Source organism: Budorcas taxicolor, chromosome 22 (assembly GCF_023091745.1).
Source record: "Budorcas taxicolor isolate Tak-1 chromosome 22, Takin1.1, whole genome shotgun sequence".
In the NCBI taxonomy this organism is placed as follows: Eukaryota; Metazoa; Chordata; class Mammalia; order Artiodactyla; family Bovidae; genus Budorcas; species Budorcas taxicolor.
The window spans coordinates 46,121,332-46,145,887 of NC_068931.1; the positions used below are offsets into that span (position 1 = coordinate 46,121,332).

General features: G+C 53.0%; 1 protein-coding gene across 1 annotated transcript; it reads left to right on the forward strand.

Moving 5' to 3' along the window:
• The first annotated feature begins 255 nt into the window (after positions 1–255).
• Positions 256–15,043, forward strand: SIGLEC15 (sialic acid binding Ig like lectin 15). The gene is made up of 6 exons (XM_052660607.1): positions 256–307; positions 9,343–9,402; positions 9,836–10,219; positions 11,506–11,886; positions 13,004–13,034; positions 14,962–15,043. Exons 1-6 carry the CDS (start codon positions 256–258, stop codon positions 15,041–15,043), a joined length of 990 nt encoding a protein of 329 aa, XP_052516567.1.
• The last annotated feature ends 9,513 nt before the right edge of the window (positions 15,044–24,556 follow it).

A 24,556-nucleotide genomic window follows, 5' to 3' on the forward strand; every position in this document is an offset into this window, starting at 1 on the left:
CCTGGAAAATCATCCGAGTGGTTCCCCTCTTGGTTTTCCACATGACTAAACCCCACGGGTCTCAGTTAATCATGCTTGGGCCCGCCTGGCTGCCTCTCAGTTCCTCCGGTGCCTGCAGAGCCCTGCAGGGTGCAGACCCGGGCACACCGCCCACCCCCTCCCACCTTCCTCCCCCCTCACACCCACACCAAGGAGGGGTCCCACCAGGGACCTGGCTGAGTGTGGGGCCAGCCCGGGGTCTCCGGACCTCACAGCATGGAAGGGCCCTTCCGACTCCTGGCCTGCTTGGTGTGCATCGTCCCAATGGGTGAGTTTCCCACTCTTCCCTCCAGTGCATTTTCAGAAGAGAATAGGTGCTCGTAAACGTGGAGGGACAGTCCTCTCCCTGCACTCAGGGCAGCTGGGTGGCCAGGGCCTCCGGGCCTGTGGGAAGGGAGAGCTGCACTTTGGGAGGCTGTGGTGACAGAAACCGTAACTCTAAGTCCAGGCTTTGCCTTGGGTTCTGGGGACTTGAGGCAGTGCCGGGCTCCTCTGGGCTTCAGGGTCCCCACCTACGGAAAGGTCACCTACCCCACCCTCTGCTGTGAGGAGCCAGGGGGCATAATGGGCCAGCTCTGGGGAGGACAGGCTCTGGGCGGTGTGATCATCCAAGCACTATGCATTTTAATGGGCTCCCCCGGGGAAAGTGGGGAAAGCACACGGCTGATTGCGGGTAGGGGTGGCAACTTCCTGTGGGCAGTAGGCAAGTGATCGAGGGCACCCTTCTGCCCAGCAGGAACCCCAAGAAGGGAGTGGGAACTCTTACTGGCAGGCTTGAGCAACAGCGTCTCTTCACTTAAGGTGACTTAGCTCAAGGAGTTGGTGTCCTTGGAATCAGCGTGTCTCAAAAAGTGGTCACAGATCATCTGCATCAGAATCCCAGGGGAGTCAAACCTCTGTTAAAATGCACATTCTTCAGCTCTGCTCTGCAGAATCAGAAAATGTTAGGAGCAGGGCCCAGGAGCCTGCATTTTCAACCGTCTTCTTGGGTGATTCTGATGCAGGATTCAGTCGAGGGCCCCTGGGATAAGTGACAAAAGCAATCCCCATGTCCCCACTGTCCAGGCCCGTCTTCTCCTCTACCCTACTCGGGCTGAGACATCCCTCTTGTGACATGTCCCTGGACTCAGCATCCAGGCCTCTCTGTGTACAGCCACTGGCCACTGATATCACGGTGCTCCAAGCTGTTAGTCAGTCTTCCTTAGGTGGAGTCCTGTCTCCACGACTAGATCATAAACTCCCACTCCCAGGCCCCTCGGGCCTTTCTCTCTAGCTTTCAGCACTGAGCAGAGTCCTACTGGGGCCTGATTTGAATAGTAACAGCAAGTACCTCTTATTAAGGGCTGGGCACTTTAAGGACTGGGCTTCCCTGTGGCTCAGCTGGTAAAGAATCCACCTGCAACACTGGAGACCTGGGTTGGGAAGATGCCCTGGAGAAGGGAAAGGCTACCCATGCCAGTATTCTGGCCTGGAGAATTCCATCGACTATATAATCCATGGGGTCACAAAGAGTCAGACACGACTGAGTGACTTTCAGTCATTCACTCACTTTAAGTATTAATAGTCATTCAAGTAAGCATCATAATCCTATGAGAAAGAAACTATTACATTCTCTTTTCACAAATGAAAACTGAGGCACAGAGGGGTTCAGTGAGTGGTGTAGGGTGAAGCCGGGATTTGCTCTTGGGGATGTGTGCCTCAATCTGGGGCCACACCACCAGCTCCCACGCAACACTGCCCATGGTCCCACCCATAAAGCCCTGTGGTGGTGGCTGATAGGGAAGGGGCTTTCTTTGGCCAAGTTGACCCAATTCAGACATCTTTCTGGATGATTTAGGGTTGGATCCCACACAGAGAATGGGGCTGGAGGAGGTGACCCTCCCTAGGCCTGGGGGCAGATGGGAGAGTGAGTCAGAGAAGCACTGAAGCTTGGCTCTGCTATTTGCCAGCTGGATGGCTCTGGGCATGCTTAGTAACTTCAGTTATGTCTGACTTTTTGTGACCCTGCAGTCTGCCAGGCTCCTCGGTCCATGGGATTCTCCAGGGAAGAACACTGGAGTGGGTTGCCATGCCCTCCACAAGGGGGTTTTCCGGACCAAGGGATGGAACCCACGTCTCTGGCGTCTCCTGCAGGGACAGGCGGTTCTTTACCACTAGCGCTACCTGCAGGTTGCTTAACTTATCTGAGCCTCGTTGAACAGTGGTCCCCACCACTTCATGGACGCTGCGAAGGAGAATCCGGTCATGAGTGGAAGGCCCCCAGCACAGATCTGGCACTCAGCAGCTGGGCGGTTAAACGGCAGTGAAATGTTGCTCAAGTCAGATAGCTTCCAGGGCTGTTTTGTTTGGGATTGTTTTTTGTCCTCCTCCTCCAAGAGTCAGCAGCAATGAATCAGGCAAAAAAGACAAAAAAAAAACCGAAAACTTAGAGGAAGCATGAGCAGTCACATGCTGAAGTACAAAACCCAAACCACACAAATGCTCCAGCTGTGTGTCACAGTTCTTCAGGGAGGCTGGGCATCCGTGGGAACAGTGGCTACTGGCCCAGGGAGGGGACTCCCTCTTCTCGTGGCCGGCAGCTGCTTCCTGCTTGAAACCAGGAGGTCGTGAATTCTGGGGGAGCAGCGTCTCGCTGCCTGAAACCCCTCTGGGGCTGTTCACCCGGGAGACTCTCTGCGGGCTGGCGGGCCTGGAAGAGGCCAGAGCTCAAGCGGCCCGAGGGCAGGGAGACCCCAGGCCACAGTCCCGTCCTGTCACACCTCTGAGCGAGCACAGGACCCTGGGCTGGCCTTCGGCATGGGAGGAATTCATGCAGGAAACATCCCCCTCTCCCATTTTCTGGGCCTTCTCCCTCATTCTGGCGCCCCCCACCTGCACCCGGTGCCCTGCGGCAACCCCTCATCCCCTGGGGGCCCACACCACACACTCTCTTTTGTCTTTCCTTTCTGTCTCCCCACAGATCTGCTTTTAGAAAGCGGGTGATGTCAGGGGACATGAGAGGTGGTGGGAAGAGCAGTGGTCTGGGAGCTCCGGCCACCTGGTGACCTCGGACAAGACCTCTGTTGGTCCCCAAATCTCTGATGACTGGTGCAGTGACCACAGTGGTTGCCAACCTGAAGGACCATCATGCTGGGCCTTTGATGGCAGCTCATTTCCTCTTCACCACAACCCCGCAAAGTGAAGACCCTTGTCCTTGTTTTCAGGGACGCTCAAGGAGGTCAGGGGACTTCTGGGTGTCAGAGCCTGGATGAGACCTGGAGTCTCCCGAGGCCAGGCTTGCCCTCGACACTGCCTACACTTGTGTGCAGTGGGTGGTGAGCCTAAGGCAAAGCTTGGGACTCAGAGGAACTTACTTTGCTAGCTCTAAACTTCTGCAGAAACAGAAACAAACTGGAAAGGCAAGACGATTTGCACAGTCACCCAAGGTCATGGGGGGTTTATTTGGGATGTGGGGAAAGGTCAGGGACTGCTGTCATGGGCCCAGGAAGAAATGAAGATTGGATGAGCCGGGACACTTCCTCTGTCCCTGGTGGGTACTGTGGCCAGCAGCTGAGACTGAGAAGTCCTGCCCCCGGAGGAGGAGGGGTGTAGGAGTAAAAGCACGGCAGGGACGGCTGAATCAGAACTCCCAAGACCAGCGCCACGTGATGGACACTGGCCCCGGGGCAGGCTCCGCTCAGGGCCCTGCATCTCCATCAGCCCAACGAGAAGGTCCAGATCCACAACCATGCAGCCAGAGAGGCGAGGGTTAAAGGGGAAACAGGACAACCGAGGGCAGAGGGGAACAGTCAGGCCATTCAACAGCTCACTTGTCCCTTTGCCTCCCCTGTCCCTGGAACCTGTGGGGTCTGCTTCTCAGTGGAGGATGGACTCCTGTTTCTGCTCCCTCCTCTCCCCTCTGGTCTCCCCGCTTTTCTCACTTTTTCTCCGCTAATAACCTGTCTGAACTGCTACGTGCAGGCCCAGAAGGCAGAGTTACTGAGAACAAACTGCAGGGCAGGAAGGAATCGGAAAAGTGAGAATGGGGTGTTCAGGTTCTGCAGACATCTCTATCGCCGAGTCCCTGTCCCACCCTGGCACCCCTGGCACAGGGCTTTGGAAGCTGATATTCAGTGCTGCAGCCCCCAACCTCTCTCAGTGAGCATCTTCACCATGGGGAGACGGGAGCAACTCAGACAGCTAAGTAAGTGGCTGTGTGGGACCATCAAACGTGGGTGCCTCTTTCTGAGTAGCTGAATTTGCTGGATAACTAATAGCTTGTTTTAAAATACCTAAAGTCTCTCAATTAATTTTCAATTGCCATATTTCTAAAATGCTTACTAGACATCTTCGTCATTTTTATCAAGATATCATTTCCCGACATAGACTTCTAGATTTAAAAGTCTCCTTAGCAAACAACTACAGACGTCATTTCACAGCTGAGCCCACTGAAGCCAGAGCTACGAGGATTCACCTAAAGTTACAAAGTCACGGCCAGTCTAGCCAGGGCTATAGCCCCAGACAGAGCCTGAGACTCCATCTGAGGGGCACGTCTCTCACGGCAATGAACCCTTCCAAGGTGGCCCAGGTCACGGCCGTGAGCATCTGTTCCACCAGCCTGCTGTGGGGAGTGATGCCTCAAGGCGCTCTGCACTTACTCATCCTCTGAAGGGTCCCATTTGTGCTGCGCTTAGATCATTTCCGTCCTGAGTCATCACATTATTTTTTCTGAACCCTCCTCCCTGACAGAAAGCTGATTATCATCCCTAGCTGCTTTCAGTGGACCTACAGACAGAAGTCACTTTCTAGCTTTTCAATCTGTTTTTTCCCTAGGCTGGGAAGCTAATTAAACAAACTTGTTAGAATTGTAAGTAAATGAAAAACAAACAGTGGCTGAGCCAGTCTGTAAACACACTGAGGAGGCAACTGATTGGTATGGTAACTGCATCCCCAACATCCGGCACAGGCTTAAGCACCTGACAGACCTTCAGTAAGCTTCTATTGTGTGAAAAAATACATGAATCTCAGGTTAGCTAAGGGCAAGGCCCGTGCTATTGCACGCCTAAGGTGTCAAGTTGAGCCGCAGCTAGTGCAGTGTCTGGGGCCAAAACAATCCCCCCACTGCGTCGCTTGAGTTTTCTGCCCAGAGTCCTCCTTCCGCACCACTGGAAAGCACTGCCCCCTGCTCCCTCCTGGTCCCAGTCTGTCTGCAGAGCTGGTGAAGGAGGGAACTAACATCGCTGAGTGTTCACTGAGTGACAGCTCTGTCCAGGTGGCCTTCATGGGTGACTTCATTCCATCCTCAATCTTATGAGGAAAGTACCATGTTCCCCATTTTGCATCAGAGGAACCTGGAGACTTGGGACATTAAGCAACAGACACCACCCAAAGATCTCCCTGTAAGTGGATCAGCCTAGGTGCCAGGGACAGACTAGGTCCTCCAGACAAGTGAGAATGTCATCTGCCTTCAGCTATACCAAAGCGGGAGTGCTGTTCACAGCACCCCATGGCCCACCATTGAGGGGAGACATTTCGGGCAGTACGAAGAATTCAGGCCTCCTGTTGACACTCGGAGGTTGACAGAGATGAGGCAGAGGGAGTAGAGACCCTTCCTATAAAAGAGGCTGTGGTTCCAGCTCAGGGGCCATCCCTGCCCTGTCCTAAGAGATATGCAGAAGCTTCGAGAAGGAATGGTAAATGTCACGGGAACTGGGGAGCTTGGATTCCTGCCAAAGCAAATGCACTTGCTCCCTGGGTAGTTCCTGCCGGGACTTTCCTCACCTCGAGTCCCCTGGGTGGACTCACCCAACAGTGAGTCCCGTGCCACCTCTTGGAAGCCCATACAGTAGCTAAACTGTCACACCTCGTGAAAGGGCCTCTGTGTGCCCTCTCTCCTCCTAGAGCAGAACTCACTCCGAGAGGGAAGGGCCCTGGCCAATCACACGCCAGGATGCTCCCAACCCAGGCTGCCATCCTCAGGCAGACAGAGTCCAGGGACACGACCCACCTGTAGTCAAAATTCAGCCTCTGTACACCAGTGTCGGATTTAAGTCTTGGGGACAGAGTTTGGGGTGAAGTGGAAAGAAAGAGCTTTATTACTTTGCCAGGCAAAGGGCTAATGCCCTCAACACTGCCTTTTGGACACTGGGAAGAACGTGGGCCTCCTGGTGACCTAAACTGTGTGTCCTGTCCAGGAAGGGTAGTGAGGGATCATATAATATTCAAGGAGAAGGGTGTGATGGGCTCATGGACATTCTTCTGATTGGTTGCTGATGACGTAATTGGGAGTCAACATCATCTTCTGGTTTCAATTAGTCTGGGGTCTATGCGCTTGTGGGCGGCATACAGTTAACTTCTTCTACCTGGTGGGAGTTTCAGTATCTGCAAAACAGCTAAAGGACATGCACAGAATATCATCTATAGTCCTTGTGTAGGTGTGTTAAATTGCTCAGTCGTGTCCAACTCTTTGCAACCCCATGGACTGTATAGCCTGCCAGGCTCCTCGGTCCATGGGATTCTCCAAGCAAGAATACTGGAGTGGGTTGCCATGTCCTCCTCCAGGAGATCTTCCAGACCCAGAGATCAAACCCGCGTTTCTTCCGTCTCCTGCATTGGCAGGCAAGATCTTTACCGCTAGCCCACCTAGGAAGCCCCATAGTCCTTGAGGAAGAACTAAAGGTCCTTGCCTCGTTATTGGCTAAAGTATTATTGTTTTGTCTTGCTTGATTGTTTTCCTTTCTTTTTTGCATTTTCCCTTCTCTGATGAAGTTTATTCTTTGTCTAAGGTTTTTCTACAGACAAAAGGCAGGTGGTAGACATGGGTGGGGCTCTATCCTGCCGAGGCCTCGTAGGTTCCTGCTCAGTAACACTTTGAGGGGAAGACTTGGCTCTGCCTGGTTGATCAAGTGACCTGGCTGAGTCTCTCTGCCCTCTGAGCCTCAGATCTCTTTCTCCAAAGGCGGGCCAATAACAGTACCCCATGCATGGATTGCTGTGCTTATGAAATAAGGTTCGAAATGTCTCCCCCTAAGCCCCCAGAGCACATGTATTCTGGCCCCCTTATCCTCTCACATCTGCGTCCTCTATGCTGATGTCTGTACTCCATTTCGCCCTCTGCCTAGAATGCCTGCAGCCTACCTCAAACCCCACTCCTTTCCCAAGGCTCTTCCAAGGTGGCAGCTCCTCTCTCGTGGGGCCTCCAATCAACCCCCTCCACCCACCCTTCCTGCCAACCTGAGCTCCCTCCCTTCTGCGATTCAAGTCAACATCAGCTACTATGTGGCAGGTGTGTGTTGGGCTACAGCCACACAAATACGACCCCCACTCATGGTCCCTGCCCTCCAGGAGCCCCTGGGTGCCTGGACAAAAGTTGCAGTTGAGTTCTGGGGCATGGAGAAAGGGCCACCAGACCCAGGCTTGGGCTCAAGGAAAGCCTCCTACTGTAGGATGACTCAGAGAGATCTGGGGACAAGTAGGAGGGAGCTGGTGAGTGAAAGGACCCCGTCCTACGCTCAGACAGAGAGATCACTGTTCGTGTCCCTCCTGGCAGGCTTTAGTGTAACTATGAGTTCACAGACCTGCCACCCTTTCCGAGCTGTGAGCTCCAATAGGCTGATAAATTATTCTCTTATTCTTTGTAGCCCCAGCTCTGGTCCCAGTACCTGGCTTTGAGAGGGGATGTGTCCAGAGCAATATCAAACAATCCCTGGGAAATCGATGCCTGGCTCCATGATGCTTGTGAGAGGCGGGAGGTCAGAGGAGGCTGAGGTCACAGAGGGTGGGAGCACAGCGAAACTGAGGCAGGGGCTGAGCCTCGAGATTGGGAGATGCTTTCTGCAGCTGGAAGTACTGAATGAACAAGCAAACCTTCAAAAAGTTTTCTCAAATTTGGAACTAGGCCCTCTGATTATTAACTGGGCATACAATCTCTTACTAGGAATAGATGAGGAACCTGGCGGGGGTTCAAAATCGTATTTCCACTTGTCCAGAAGAAAGGAGATTTGGCTTAGAAACAGACTGTGTGTTGGGGGAGGGGGGGAAGGTCATGGTTTTATTTCACTGCAAGCTCGGCGCAATCCCAAAGTGAGGTTTTATGTGAGTCACAGTTCACACAACCCAATCTGTACCCCACTCTGGCTGGCCCAGCACATGTGGAGGCCCCGGGGTCAGGAAACTACACTGCACGGAGAGTACCAAGCGGCCAGTGAGGATGGAGAGGGGCAGGTGAAGGGCTGGGACATCTGCCGGAGAGGACAAGGCTTATGGGTCTGGGAGAGCCACGATGGGATCTGGGGAGGGCCATCACAGGGAGGGAAGGAGAAGGCTCCAGACAGCGACAGTGGTCACGTGAGGGGCAGGAGACATTGGTTCTGGGAATGTTTCTCTCCTTGGATAAGGCCCGAGTTTCTATGCCCTTAATGCACTAAAGTGCAGCAGAGGAATCAGGCAGTCCTGAGTCTGAATGCCCAGGAGGAGTGCCCTGTCCTGTAGATTATTCATAGATGGGATGGGTTCCAGCTGTGAGCTGAGGGGATTCCCATCCAAGATACAAGTTGGGCTACTGCCAAGAGCAAAGAGCACTGGACTTGGAGTCATGTGATGCAATGTCTGTGAAAGAACTTGGCAAATTGCGAAGCCCTTTGGAAATACAGGGGCTGCTATATTATTCCCGGTAGAGATCCCTGCACCCAGGCACCAGCAGCTCAGCCTGCCCCTGCTCCTTGAGGAGGCACCCCTTGGTCTGATCCTCCCAGCACTGACACCCATCGGCCCACCTGGTTCACCGCTCTCCCAAAGAAGCACACACCTGCAACAACAGAGGCAGTGAGTGATCTCCAGCCCTCCCTAAGCTGCAGCAGAGTGCAGCTTGCAGACCTTAGCTCAACCACACTTCGGAGGCCCACGACATGGGAGGTGAGGAAACCTGAGCCCAAAAGCACTTTGTGCAAAGCGAGGAGGCAGCGTGAAGGTCTGCCCCTCTTGGTCTCTCAGCTCCCTGTCTGGACACTGGCCTATTGGAAAGCCCACTTGGGTGAAACTGGAGTACAGAGGAACCTCAATCACCACCTCAATGCATCAGCTTCAAAACATACCACCCCCTCCCAAGGTCTCCGTTGCCCCTCTGTAAAAGGGAATGTTGCTCTCCTTGGATAGGGCCCGAGTTTCTGTGCCCTTAGTGCACTAGAGTGCAGCAGAGGAGTCAGGCAGTCCGGAGTCTGAACATCAGCTTTGCCTCATCCTAGCTGTGTGACCTCGGGCAAACTCGACCTCTCTGTGCCCTGTTTTATTAACATGTAACCTGGGGCTAACTCTTCTTACCTCTAGGATCACTTGTGAGGACTAAAAGAGATACCACTGGGAACTTGCTCAACACAGAGATGAACAGTAAGTGCCTTTACTACTATCATCATCAGGCGGGGTGTTGAGGGTGGGGAAATCTTATGGACAAACTGTAAGCACAGGATCCCCGGGGTTTTCTGAAGCAGGGCAGGTTTGATGGGGAAGAGGTTGGGAACAGCGGGCCCCTCGGTGAGGTGGGACCGTCCTGAGTAAAGCAAACAGTCCCAGGGAAGCGGGGATGGGAAGAGGGGAGCGGGAGGGGCAGGGGAAGATCCAGGCACCTAGAAAGTCACGGGAGTCAAGGTCCTGGGAGATGCCTCTGGAGTCCCGGGGTGGGTTTCCAGACCCCACCCCTCCTCCCCCGCAACTTGCGAGGGGAGGAGGGCGCTTCCTGCGCCCCGGGAGTTTCCAGGCCCCTCGGGATGCGGGTAGGGTGGACGCACGCGCCCGCGCTGCCCGCCCGCCCGCCTGCCCGCAGGTGCGCCTTCGCAGCGCTGGTCCATGCAGGTGCCTGCCGAGGTGAGCGCGACGGCGGGCGAGGCCGCGGTGCTGCCCTGCACCTTCACGCACCCGCACCGCCACTACGACGGGCCGCTCACGGCCATCTGGCGCGCGGGCGAGCCGTTCGCCGGCCCGCAGGTGTTCCGCTGCGCCGCGGCGCGCGGCAGCGAGCTGTGCCAGACGGCGCTCAGCCTGCACGGCCGCTTCCGGCTGCTCGGCAACCCGCGCCGCAACGACCTGTCGCTGCGCATCGAGCGCCTGGCGCTGGCCGACGACGGCCGCTACTTCTGCCGCGTCGAGTTCGCGGGCGACGTCCACGACCGCTACGAGAGCCGCCAGGGCGTCCGGCTCCGCGTGACGGGTGAGCGCGCCGCCCGACTTCGCTCGCCGCGTCCCGCGGGGCTCTCGGTGCGGGGTCTGGGCTGGGATCCGAGGGATTACAACGGGCACATCCCTTCCTCTAGAGCAGTGTGCTCTCACACCTGGAAGGGCCGCAAGCCCCCAGGTAACTGGTTCAGAGGCCGCGGAATCCAGGCCCCGGGACGGGCTGGGTGGATGGAGCCTGGGATGGGTGCTGCACTGAAGCTCGTAGTGAGTGAGTGTGCCCCAACAGCCCTGAGACTAGCGGAGGAGAAAAACGAGGAACAAGGGCTGCAGTGGGCCGTGCGCACTGACGGGGTCACAGGGAGCCCACCACGTGCCCAGCACTTCGCTAGACCCTGAGGTTTAAGGATGGGGGACCAGGATCCTAGAAAGGCGATTCTCAAGCCTGGCTAGCTCTGGAATGACTTAAGGAGCTTTAAAAAAGAAAAAATTCAAGATCCCCCGCTGTGGGGGACCCAGGCGTTCTGGGTGTAGTTTGGCTCTGCCAAGAACCACTCATGTGCCCTTGGGCTGGCTGGGCAGCCTCTCTGACCGCACTTCAGGTTTCCTCGGACTTGTCCGCCTCAGTCTCACAGATTTGGTGAATCCGTCTCCACTCGAGATGTCAGTGAGGCTGCCTGGGGAGTGCCCTTGAAATCTCTCCAGCCGACTGCCTCCCCGCCAACCCCGCGCGCCCCTATCGTGCGGCTGCCTGCGTGCATGCTGTCGCTTCAGTCGCCTCCCACTCTTTGTGACCCCGACCCACCAGGCTCCTCTGTCCATGGGATTCTCCAGGGAAGAATACTGAGTGGGTTACCATTCCATTCTCCAGGGGATCTACCGGACCCAGGGATCGAACCCGCGTCTCCTGGGTCTCCTGCTTGCACACGGGGGTTCTTTGCGACTAGCGCCACCTGGGGAGCCCCAGGCATGCGCTATCACGTAGTAATGACGTTTAGAAAGCACTTGCCCAGGCACCCCGCATGAATTAACCTGTCAGATCTTCCTCGGAACTTCATAAAATAAGTGATCCCCACTTTACACGTGAAGAAACTAAGGCCCAGAGCGATGGAATAACTTGCCAAAGACCACACCTGTTCTGGGAACCCAGACGCCCTGGCGCCCCGAGCGCCTCTCCCTTCCTCTCATATCCTATCCCCGCTCCCTCCTCCAGCTCTCTCCGCGAAGGGGACAGGGAGGGCTACCCCTTGCCGTTTCCTTTGCCCGCCGCTGCTCTGACCGCGCTTTGCTTTCTCCCGGGTCCTCCTTGGCCGCCGCCCGCAGCCGCCCCGCGGATCGTCAACATCTCTGTGCTGCCAGGCCCGGGGCACGCCTTCCACGCGCTCTGCACCGCTGAAGGGGAGCCACCGCCCGCCCTCGCCTGGTCCGGCCCGGCCCTGGGCAACGGCTCGGCCGCCACGCGGAGCCCAGGTCATGATCACGGCCACCAGGTGACCGCCGAGCTGCCCGCGCTGGCCCACGACGGCCGCTACACGTGTACGGCCTCCAACAGCCTGGGCCGCGCCGAAGCCAGCGTCTACTTGTTTCGTTTCCACGGCGCCTCTGGGGCCTCGGCGACTGCCCTCCTGCTAGGCGCCCTCGGCCTCAAGGCGCTGCTGCTGCTCAGCGTTCTGGGCGTTCGGGTCGCTGCCCATCATCGCCTAGGTGGGTGCGACCCTGGGCCAGGATGGGTGCTGAGGGCAAGTGGGGTCTCCTCCAGGCTGACCACCTGGCCTGACCCAACTGGAACTTCATTTATGCACCTGTGCCTCTCCTTCTCCTCCCTGGTCAAGCCCAGGAGGTATCGGCCAGCGTGAGCCAATTTTACCATCAGGAAGCTGAGGCCAGAGAGGTTAGGGAACTTGCCTCCAGCCTACAGTCACAGAGATATACTCACCCTTTTGCCAAGTGCCCCATAAATGACTCAACCCGAAGGGCCCTGACCACATACAGGCTTTCCCAAATAGCACCATTTCATTCATTAGGTTGCAACAGCATCCCGAGCACTAACTACATGTTGCATAGGGGCTGGAAATACACAGAAATGAATATGACATGGTGCCCTGCCCTTGAATGGGATGCTGAGAAGTAAGCAGATAATTGCAGTCTGCAGAGAGAAGTGCGCTCAACCCAGGTACTGCCGAGGCCCAGAGGCCTCTCTCTGATGGGGCGTCGGGACAGGAGCCAGGCGGCAAGGCTGTGCACAGTAAAGGGAGGCTAAACCAAAAGCTGTAAGCAGCTGGGAGCTGGGAGGACAAGGAGCTAGCAGTGTTCCTAGCAGAGGGCACAGCGCCTATGCAAGCATGGAAGCTTGAACTAGCAAGCTGTCTTCAGAGAGCCGTGGCCACCCCTCCCTACTCTCACTAAGCTGGATGGGAGATTTGTTCTGTGCCCCAGAGAAGGGGCTTCCCAGAGCCTCTCAGCTCACCCAGGTGAGTAGCACCAGCCTCAGACTCTCCCGGGATGAAACCCAAACTTTGCCACAGTTGCCTTGGCTGCCGTCTTTGCTGTGGCCATGCTGGCTTTCTCGCAGGATCTTCAAACCCACCAAGAATTCTGTACTTCAGGGGCCTCAGAAAAGCAGGTCTCTCTGCTAGGTGTACTCCTCACTCCCCATCTTCCTAGGTAACTGTCATCTTTCAGGTCACTCCTTCACATTCTGCTGGCTAGCTCGTCTCCCTCCAGACCACTCTCTCGCGGCGGGGTGGGATGGGCAGCAGGGCTTGGAGGCCAGAGGCCACCGCGCAGATTCATGCCTCCTCTCTCTCTGTCCCTCACACAGAGCACCCAGTCACCCCGGACGCTCCGCCAAGGTAAGCGAGCTAGCCCACCCCCACCTCGCCCCTCTCTGGTTCCCACTGGTAAAGGGGTGCAAGCTTCTCAGGCAGAGCAGTGCAAGAAGAAACGACAACAGGCCGGGGCAGGGTTCTAGCCCTTCTCAGTGTCAAGGCTCTCCCTGCTGCCCCCTGAAGCTCCCGCTCCTTCAGTCCGCCAAGGCTGACCAGCGAGACCAGGCCATGCCGACCTGCTTCCGCACTCCCGTCCCACCACGTTCCCAGCACTGACTTTGGGCCTCGCACTGGCCTGTCTCCCAGGCCAGCTGCTTGGTGTCCATGCTGTTGAAGGTCATTTTTCTGTGCCTTCCTTATCTCTGCATCTAGAGGCATCCCTGGAGATGGTGTTTTTCCTCTCGTAGTGCCCAGTGCTCTAGAACAGATCCCCACAAAAGCCACCATAAGGCAATCATTGTCTCAGACACCCTGCTGAATGAAGGCTTTGCAAGCAAAATGTCAGTAGAGGTACTGAGGGCTTGGTTGAGGGCCCACAGACCTAAAAGGTAGGAAGTATGGACCTTACCCCTTCTTGGTGTCTGTCCAAGTGAAGCCCCATATTGTAGAACGAATGCTGTCTGGGATGCTTGGGGGAGGCAGGAAGCTGGTGGCAGCCGTCTAGGACCCCTTAGACAAGCCTAGGCACTCCTATAGCTCCGCTCCACTTGGGCCTGGGGGCTGAGAGAGCCGCACTGCCAGCCCAGAACCCTCTCTGCAGATGTCCACTTAGCAGTCCCCCCACATTCTAGAATACCTGCGCAAAGTCCCTTTTCTTTACTAACTTACTATTGCACCAGGGCACCTAAATCAGAAAGCTGACCATTGCTCAAAATATCTGTTGATCCCTATCATGTACTGGGCACTGTTTTGGATGCTAAAAGTAAAGCAAAAATCCTCCATCTCAGAGAACTCACACTTCAATGTGGAGAATTTTAATAAATACCTAAACAAGAGATCTTAGATTATACAATAAGAGCTGTGGGGGGAAAAAATGGACAAGGCGATAGAGCAAAGCCCCAGGAGAGGGAGGTGCCACTGGGTTGTGGCTGCTTCAGACCCATCATCCTGTCTGAGGACACCGAGAGATGGGAGGCAGGCACCCATATGGGCAGGTAAGGGTGCTAGGGGCAACTGGGAGGCAAAGGCTCAGGCGTGACCCAGGGAGGGGGCAGGGAAGGCAGGCAGGCTGCGGGATTTACCCTGAGTGTGATGGGAAGTCAGTGAGTGGTTTAAGTAGGCGAATGGTCCCATCTGAACAGGAGTGGAGGCAGGAGACCTGGGAGGGCTGTCGATCAGGACTGCGGCTGGCCCGGTTGCTTGGCTGAAGGTGGCAGCAGAGAGGGTGGGGAGATGGGCAGACAGAGGCAGGGCTGGCCGGAGGCCTGCTGGGCAGCACAAGCAAAGATGGGGGGCGCAGAGGCAGGGCAGACAGAGGCCTGCTGGGCAGCACGAGCAAAGATGGGAGCCAGCAGTTCTAGAGCTGAAACCCTGGTGCTGCTTACAGAGCTGAAGACGGGGAGAGAAGAGGGGCGGTGGAGAGCCCCAGGTGGGCATGTAGGCATGTAGGGCATGGGGGATGTAGGTCTGAGAGGCCCAGGAGGATGTCCCGGAAGTCAGGAAAGCATCTGGCGCTCAGGAGGCCTGGCCTGGAGGTGGGTTTTGAAGCCACAGACAATATCCCTTTGAGAAGACAGAGACTGATCTGGGCCTCTGTCGCCTGGGTGTCCTTTCCCTGGTCTGCAAGTTCTGCTGCTGCCCAGCCTCCAACCTTTGCTTGGTCTCCAGGCCCTGTTGGATGTAGGCCCCTGACGCCCATCTCATCCCCGCTTCCACCCTTTCCTGGGCTGAGGTTTGGGCAGTCAGAGACCTCTCCTGTTTGGGTGGTCAGCCAACTTTCTCCTGTCCACAGGCCCCAGGCTCAGGAGTCCAATTATGAGAATTTGAACCAGATGAGCCCCCGGGGCCCCCCAGCAGCTGTGTGTTCACCATGAGGAGCCTATTGGCCACCCGCATCCACTGGTCACCACGAGGAACAAAGGCCAACAGGAGGCTTGGCTGGGACAGCCCTTCCTGGCTCCCAGGCACTTTGACAGCTCCAGCCTGGCAACACCCCGAGGTCAGGACCGTGCTCACAGAGGCTCAGAGGTCTCCTGTGTGGACTTCTGTCTTCAAGCCCCAGCAATATTTCTCTCTAGGGGGCAGCAGTTTGAAAGTGTGTGTATGTGTGTGTGCACAGGAACGCAAGTGTGACCCTTCTGGAAAGCTCTTTTCACCTTTTCCTACTTAGAACACAGCAAAGCAGGCAGGACACTGGTCAGATGGGTCTCCAGGCCCTGGCTCCATCTGGGTTCTGACGCTGACTTGCTACGGGGGCCAAGGCACTTTTTTGCTTCTCTGTTGAACTCGTCCACTGTCGAACACAGACAGTATCATTCTTCCCTCCCGGCTTAGGGGCTATCAGGGTCTGAGCACAAAGTGGGTGTGGAAGGGCTTTGGGCAGTACAGGGCCATCCACAGGTGTGAGCAGGGTTACAGGCCCCTCCTTGCAGAGCAGCCTTGGACAAGTGTAGCTGCCGCCCCAGCCCTGCTGAGAGTGAGGAGCCCAGAGAGCAAGCCCAGGGCTGGGCCATGCCACCCTGCAGTCCCAGGAACATCGAATCAGCAACAAGAAGTCCAGTGTTCCTGCACCCTGAAGTCTCCTCTGCAACTCTCCCACTCTGCCCACCTCTCACCCCATCAGCTGCTTTGCCCGCCCTGCCTTCAGCTGGGACCTGTGGAAGAGGAAACAAAACACCCATCACCTCAAAGCATCTGAAAATTCACTGTCCTTCCCACCACAAGCCGGGAAGTGTGAGGACCAGTCTGGGCCACAGGGGTCTGTGGGTAAAGCAGCTGCAGCTCTGACCTGCCTCCGCCTGCTTCTTCCCTGGATGTGCACCGGCCAGAAGTCCCAGGAGTTTCCCACCTGCCCGAGTGCTGCCAGGCTGCATCCGGGCCACGGCCTTCCATCCTCACACTGGATCGTTTTAGCTCCTGCAGTCCTTGGGGACAGGGTGGGGGGTGGGGGGGGGGGGGGGAGGCGTGCTTGGGACTGGACAAGCTAGCAAGAGAAAAGGGCCACAGAGATGGGGGACGCAAGAGGCAATGGCAACACACTTTCTTTCCTCCAGAACTTTTCCAGAAGCTGCAGTGGTAGCTGGGGTCCTTTCTGATGCTTTCTGCAGAGACGGTGCAAAGGCTGAAGGGTCTTCACAAGTTAACAAGCAGGGCAGGGGGTTAGGAGTTTCCTCCCCTCCTCCTGGAGCCATCGCCAGAGTGAAAGGGTAATGGCGGCTCACAGTTAACTCAGGATCTATCGGGAGCCTGTCTGACTTGCTCAGAGGTCAGAGGAGGTGGCATCCATACCTCGATGGGCAGGTATACTTTGGGACACCTCCACGGAGAGTCCCGTGTCATCAGGGAAGGACACGGGGTGGTGTGTCTGTCTTAGAGCATCTGTGTGGTCTTTGAGGCTAGTTTCACAGTGAAGAAAAACGTGATAGCAATTGTATCATATGCCTTGTTTTGTGCTAGCAGTTGGGCCAGTGTTTGGGGACATAGAAGTAAGGCCGGGCTAGGTTATGCTGCATTAACAAACCCCAGTCACAGTGACTAGAACAGTTAGGTTTCTTCTCTTCAAAGCTGCCTGCTTGGCACAGATCATCAAGAGGCTGTGTGCATTTTACTTACTCTGGGACCCAGGCTCCCAGGGGCCCACCCTCTCTAATGTGCATTGCTGGGTTGGATCAAAAGAAAGCTCCAGAAGGTCTTCCACTTGGGATCATAGTGCATTGGCCAGAACTAGCCAGTGGGGAGGTCCCAGGAGACCTCTAGGGGCTGGGCAGTGGGACCCTTCACCATACCTAGAAGGAAGGAAGCTGGAGCCTTTGCGAACAGCCCTGAAAATTCCACAGGGGCACTGTCTAGGGGTCCTCATGCTAGTGAGCAACACAGAACAGTAAGCAGGAATCACATCTGCTGGGTATCAGTCTGCTGGGGGTTCTATAGGAGCACCTAAAAAGGGCTGACTGACCCAGTCTTCTTGGAGGAGGGGACATGGAGATGGTACACGTTGGCCATGTACATGGGGGAGAATGGAGATTGGGAGGTAAGGGGGAAAAAAACCAAAAGGGACATCCCGGGCGAAGGCCAGGAGGTAAGCGTGCTGTCTAAGCAGTGGAAAGTTGCTGGAGCACCAGGCAGAGGCAGTGTGTCTGGAGCCGAGGCTGCAGCATGGAGGCTCCCAGGCGCGGAGGGTGCTGCCCCGGCAAGAATGAGCAGCTGAGCCTGGGTTTCTACCTTCGGACCTTAGGCTGTCGGAGTAGCATTTTCCCGATGGGTTCCAAGGATCACCTGCATCAGGGACACCTGGGAAGCTTGTTCAACTCCTCGTTCTCAGTACCCCTTAGACCACCCAAATCACAGGGTATATGAGGGCAGGCTCTATAGATAAAATATCCAGGGGATTTTGGCCCTAACTTTGTAATATGATTATTTTCAAACACACACACACACAACTGAAAAACTAGATCATCCAGATACCCACTATCTACATTCAACACTTCCTCACATTTTGCCATATTAGTTTAATGCACGTGTGTGTCTGTGTGTGTGTGTGCACGCGTGTGTATTTGGCTGAACCATTCAAGAGTAAATTGCAGAAATCACAGTACTTGACCCTTAAATATCTCAGCTGTGTCTCTTGAGAACAAGTGCTGTCTCCTCCATAACCTCAAGGCCATTATCACATTTGAAAAAATTAACAATTATTTAATAATATTGTTGTATCACCCACATTCATATTTCTCCAACTGTCCTTTTTTAGCTTGCCTCCAACGAGTTGACTCCAGGTGGTTTTTAGGCGAGATGCCCAGAGACTCCCTCTGAGTCAGCCCACTTGTAGGGTGCTGGCTGCCCCCGGTGAGGCTCCCTGCAGTGTTCGCGCTTGGAGGAGGACTTCCCGCGGGCTGGGGCAGCAGTATTCCTCTCTGCTGCAGGGCTTCAGACACAGAGATGGACCGGGGGAGGCCCAGTGAGGAGGGAGAGCCCAGGTGGCCTCCTGCCCGGTCTCCAATTAAAGGGTCTGCCAAGGGCAGAGGGGAGGGTGGTGAGGGGACTTGACCATCCCCAGAGCCCCTTGCCTACCCGGAAGCCTGGTGGTCCTGCAGCTCACCTCTCTCAGAGCACCAAGATACCGTCAGTGGCGAGCAAGGAGCAAGCGATGGGCAGTGGGCTGAGTCAGCAGTGTCCTAGAGCCTGAGAACTGACCCAGAGATGTGATGTTTTGAAAACAGCACATGGCAGTGTGGTGCAGGGCACAGTGCTTTCTGCTCCTGGCCACCTGCCAGGCTGCTCTTGGAGGCAGGCAGCAGGAGGAAAGATGACTACTGCCCAGGTGCCCGCCCAGGTCTGCCAAGAGCACCGCACACCTTCTCTGCCTTCAAGGAGCTATTAATAATATCCTAAATTTTAAATTGAGATGCAGTTACATGAGAAATACTACCCATGAGATAATGTACAATGAAGGTAGGCCTGCCTTGGGACGGAAGTGCCACTGAGTGGGGCTGAGTTTTCACATATGTACATATGCCCCTTGCCAGACTGGACAGCAAAGCCAGGTGAGGGTAGGGCTCAGCCAGTCATAGGGCCCTCAGGCCGGGGAGATCTTGTAGCCCGTGAACTGGGGTCCTGGGCTTGTCTCGCCTCCAGCCTGGCACTTAGGTCCAGTCCCACGACTTCTATAACAACAGCTCCTCATTCTCTGGGAGCCCCTGTGGTCCTCAACCTCCCGTCCCTTCCATAATCCCTTGTAGTTCTCACTATAAACCTAGGAGACAGGCAAGGCTGCAGGTACCCTGTGTCACCTTCTCCTTCCCAGGTTCTCGTGTGTCTTTTCTCCTCTCCTGTGCCCCTTCCTCTTTGTCATATTTTATGAGCTAAATGGAGAAAACACAGTCTCCCAGTGCAAGGATACAGAATTACTTGGGGTTGGAGCTCTCTGGTTTTCCCAGGTTTGGGCCCCCAGACCTTCATCTTCCAGCCTCTCTCCCCAAGTCCCATGTGTGAGTGAACTCAGAAGGGCCCCAGGGCTGAAGACTTCCCCAAGAGAGCCCGTCAGAGACACCTCCACCAGAGGCTTCTGGCTCTGACCTCAGGTGGAGGGGAAAGGTGGGGTGGGGAAGGGGAAGGAAGGAGGGTGAGAAGGTAGACGGAGGGGCCTTAAGAAAGGTTAAGGAGGACGTGTCAGGGAGCTGGTCAACCAGAGCAGATCCCGAAAGAAATCCGGTCCAAGCCACAAATTTAGGCTATGAAAAATGTGGTGTTCGGGAGAGAGGCTGGGTTGGTCCCTTGGACCAACACACCAGGAATGTGGCTCTGTTTTCTACAAGGGTTTAGGCTAGCAGAGGAAGACCAGGAGGGAAGAGGTCCGTCTTCAGAAGAGAGGCAGGTTTCGGAGGAAGATCTTGGCTCCCTCAGTCTCTAATTTTCATTTGCCCCTTGGTGACGTGGACCGCCTTCACCTTCATTTCTCTGGGCCTTTCCCAGTAATGATAGTGTAGAGATAGGTAACCTGATTCCTGTAGCAGGAAGCATGACAACTTGCCTCTAAGCCACCTTTCCACACAGGGCATCATCCTGGCTGTCGCTGTTGTTCAGTCACTAAGACGTGTCCTACTCTTTATGACCCCATGGACTGCAGCATGCCGGGCTTCCTTGTCCATCACTACCTCCTGGAGTTTGCTCAAACTCATGTCCACTGAGTCGGTGATGCCATCTAACCATCTCATCCTCTGTCGTCCCCTTCTCCTCCTGCCTTCAATCCTTCCCAGCATCAGGGTCTTTTCCAATGAGTCAGCTCTTCCTATCAGGTGGCCAAAGTATTGGAGCTTCAGCTTCAGCATCAGTCCTCCCAGTGAATATTCAGAGTTGATTTCCTTTAGGATTGACTGGTTTGATTGATTGTCAATCAGTCCCTTGATTGACAAGAGACTCTCAAGAGTCTTCTCCAGCACCATAGTTGGGAAGCATCGGTTCTTCGACTCTCATCCTTCTTTATGGTCCAACTTTCACATCCACATATGACTGCTGGAAAAACCATAGCTTTGACTAGACAGACCTTTGTTGGCAAACTGACATCTCTGCTTTTTAATATGCTGTCTAGGTTTGTCATAGCTTTTCTTCCAAGGAGCAAACATCTTTTAATTTCATGGCTGCACAGTGATTTCGGAGCCCAAGAAAATAAACTCTGTCACTGTTTCCAATTTTTCCCCATCTATTTGCCATGGAGTGATGGGACCAAATGCCACGATCTTAGTTTTTTGAATCTTGAGTTTTAAGCCAGCTTTTTCACCCCTCTTTCATCTTCATTAAGAGGGACTTTAGTTTCTCTTTGCTTTCTGCCATTAGAGTGGTATCATCTGCGTATCCGAGGTTACTGGTATTTCTCTCAGCAAGCTTCCAGCTTGTGCTTCATCCAGCCCAGCATTTGTCATGATGTACTCTGAATAGAAGTTAAATAAGTAGATTGACAATATACAGCCTTGAGGTACTCCTTTCCCAATTTGGAACTAGTTCATTGTTCCATGTCTGGTTCTAACTGTTGCTTCCTGACCCATATACACGTTTCTCAGGAGGCAGATAAGGTGGTCTGGTATTCCCAACTTTTCTACAGTTTTTTGTGATCTATACAGTCAAAGGCTTTAACCTAGTCAATGAAGAAGTAGCTGTTTTTCTGGAACTCCCTTGCTTTTTCTATGCTCCAACAGATGTTGGACATTTGATCTCAGGTTCCTCTGCTTTTGCTAAATCCACCTTGTACATCTGAAAGTTCTCCATTCATGTATTATTGAAGCTTAGCTTGAAGGATTTTCAGCCTTACCTTGCTAGCATGTGAAATAAGTGCAATTGTGTGCGTTCTTTGGCATTGCCTTTCTTTGGGATTGGAATGAAAACTGACCTTTTTCAGTTTCCTGTGGCCACTGCTGAGTTTTCCAAATTTGCTGGCATATTGAGTGCAGCACTTTAACAGCACCATCTATCTTTTAGGATTTGAAATAGCTCAACTGGAATTCCATCACTTCCACTAGCTTTGTTCATAGTAATGCTTCCTAAGGCCCACTTGACTTCACACTCCAGGATGTCTGGCTCTAGGTGAGTGATCACACCCTCATGGTTATCCAGGTCATTAAGACATTTTTGTATACTTCTGTGTATTCTTGCCACCTCTTCTTAATATCTTCTGCTTCTGTTAGGTCCATACCATTTTTTGTCCTTTATTATGCCCATCTTTGCATCAAATATTCCTTTGGTATCTCTAATTTTCTTCAAGAGATCTCTAGTGTTTCCCATTTACTGTTTTCCTTTATTTCTTTACATTGTTCACTTACGGCTTTCTTATCTCTCCTTGCTATTCTTTGAAACTCTGCATTCAAATGGGTATATCTTTCCTTTTCTCCTTTGCCTTTCACTTCTCTTCTTTTCTAAGCTATTTGTAAGCCCTCCTCAGACAACTATTTTGCCTTTTTACATTTCTTTTTCTTGGGCATGATTTTGATCACCACCTCCTTTACAATGTCACAAACCTCCATCCATAGTTCTTCAGGTACTCTGTTCAGATCTTATCCTTTGAATCTATTTGTCACTTCCACAGTAAAATCATAAGGGATTTGATTTAGGTCACACCTGAATGGCCTAATGGTTTTATCTACTTTCTTCATTTAAGCCTGAAATTGGCAATCATAGTTCACGATCTGAGCCACAGTCAAATCCTGGTCTTGTTTTTGCTGACTGTGTAGAGCTTCTGCATCTTCAGCTGCAAAGAATATCATCAATCTGATTTCAGTATTGACCATCTGGTGATGTCCATGTGTAGAATTGTCTCTTGTGTTGTTAGAAGAAGGTGTTTTTTATGACCACTGTGTTTTCTTGGCAAGGAAATTGTTAGCCTTTGCCCTGCTTCATTTTGCACTCCAAGGCCAAACTTGCCTTTTACTCCAGGTGTCTCTTAACTTCCTACTTTTGCATTCCAGTCCCCTGTGGTGAAAAGGACATATTTTTTTGGTGTTTGTTAATTCCTGAAGTTCTTGTAGGTCTTCACAGAACCATTTAACTTCAGCTTCTTTGGCATTAGTGGTTGGGGCAGACTTGGATTACTATGATGCTGAATGGTTTGCCTTGGAAACGAACCGAGATCATTCTGTCATTTTTGAGATTGCATCCACATACTGAATTTTGGACTCTTGTTGATTGTGCGGCCTACTCCATTTTGTCTAAGAGATTCTTGCCCACAGCAATAGATATAATGATCATCTGAGTTAAATTCACTTGATCTTAGCCAAAAGGCCCTTAGATTTAAGGGACCAGATCTGATAGATAGAGTGCCTGATGAACTATGGAATGAGGTTAGTGACATTGTACAGGAGACAGGGATCAAGACCATCCCCATGGAAAAGAAATGCAAAAAAGCAAAATAGCTGTCTGAGGAGGCCTTACAAATAGCTGTGAAAAGAAGAGAAGCGAAAAGCAAAGGAGAAAAGGAAAGCATCTGAATGCAGAGTTCCAAAGAATAGCAAGAAGAGATAAGAAAGCCTTCTTCAGCGATCAGTGCAAAGAAATAGAGGAAAACAACAGAATGGGGAAGTCTAGAGATCTCTTCAAGAAAATTAGAGACACCAAGGGAACATTTCACACAAAGATGGGCTCGATAAAGGATAGAAATGGTATGGACCTAACAGAAGCAGATGATATTAAGAAGAGGTGGCAAGAATACACAGAAGAACTGTACAAAAAAGATCTTCATGACCAAGATAATCACGATGGTGTGATCAACATCCTGGAATGTGAAGTCAAGTGGGCCTTAGAAAGCATCACTATGAACAAAGCTAGTGGAGGTGATGGAATTCCAGTGGAGCTATTTCAAATCCTGAAAGATGATGCTGTGAAAGTGCTGCATTCAATATGCCAGCAAATTTGGAAAACTCAGCAGTGGCCACAGGACTGGAAAAGGTCAGTTTTCATTCCAATACCAAAGAAAGGCAATGCCAAAGAATGCTCAAACTACTGCACAATTGCACTCATCTCACATGGCAATCCACTCCAGTACTATTGCCTGGGAAAATCTCATGGACAGAGGAGCATGGTAGGCTACAGTCCATGGGGTTGCAAAGAGTCGGACACAGCTGAGCGACTTCACTCACTCACACACTAGTAAAGTAATGCTCAAAATTCTCCAAGCAAGGCTTCAGCAATAGCTGAACCGTGAACTTCCAGATGTTCAAGCTGGTTTTAGAAAAGGCAGAGGAACCAGAGATCAAATTGCCAACATCCACTGGATCATGGAAAAAGCAAGAGAGTTCCAGAAAAACATGTTTCTGCTTTATTGACTATGCCAAAGCCTTTGACTGTGTGGATCACAATAAACTGTGGAAAATTCTGAAAGAGATGGGAATACCAGACCACCTGACCTGCCTCTTGAGAAATCTGTATGCAGGTCAGGAAGCAACAGTTAGAACTGGACATGGAACAACAGACTGGTTCCAAATAGGAAAAGGTGTCCGTCAAGGCTGTATATTGTCACCCTGCTTATTTAACTTCTATGCAGAGTACATCAAGAGAAATACTGGACTGGAAGAAGCACAAGCTGGAATCAAGATTGCAGGGAGAAATATCAATCACCTCAGCTATGCAGATGACACCACCCTTATGGCAGAAAGTGAACAGGAACTAAAAGGCCTCTTGATGAAAGTGAAAGTGGAGAGTGAAAAAGTTGGCTTAAAGCTCAACATTCAGAAAACGAAGATCATGGCATCCAGTCCCATCACTTCATGGCAAATAGATGGGGAAACAGCGGAAACAGTGTCAGACTTTATTTTGAGGGGCTCCAAAATCACTGCAGATGGTGACTGCAGTCATGAATTTAAAAGACGCTTACTCCTTGGAAGAAAAGTTATGACCAATCTAGATAGCATATTGAAAAGCAGAGACATTACTTTGCCGACTAAGGTCCGTCTAGTCAAGGCTATGGTTTTTCCAGTGGTTATGTATGGCTGTGAGAGTTGGACTCTGAAGAAAGCTGAGCACTGAAGAACTGATGCTTTTGAACTGTGGTGTTGGAGAAGACTCTTGAGAGTCCCTTGGACTGCAAGGAGATCCAACCAGTCCGTTCTGAAGGATATCAGCCCTGGGGTTTCTTTGGAAGGAATGATGCTGAAGCTGAAACTCCAGTACTTGGGCCACCTCATGCGAAGAGTTGACTCACTGGAAAAGACTCTGATGCTGGGAGGGATTGGGGGCAGGAGGAGAAGGGGATGACAGAGGATGAGATGGCTGGATGGCATCACTGACTCGATGGACGTGAGTCTGAGTGAAGTCCGGGAGCTGGTGATGGACAGGGAGGCCTGTCATGCTGCGATTGATGGGGACGCAAAGTCAGACATGACTGAGTGACTGAACTGAACTGAACTGAG

Excerpts from the sequence above, each read along its gene's own strand:
- SIGLEC15 (XM_052660607.1), top strand. The coding sequence starts at position 256 with ATGGAAGGGCCCTTCCGACTCCTGGCCTGCTTGGTGTGCATCGTCCCA. Across the intron at positions 308-9,342 it reads GGTGTGCATCGTCCCAATGG|GATCACTTGTGAGGACTAAA; the intron begins GTGAGTTTCCCA and ends TCTTACCTCTAG. Across the intron at positions 9,403-9,835 it reads GCTCAACACAGAGATGAACA|GTGCGCCTTCGCAGCGCTGG; the intron begins GTAAGTGCCTTT and ends GCCTGCCCGCAG.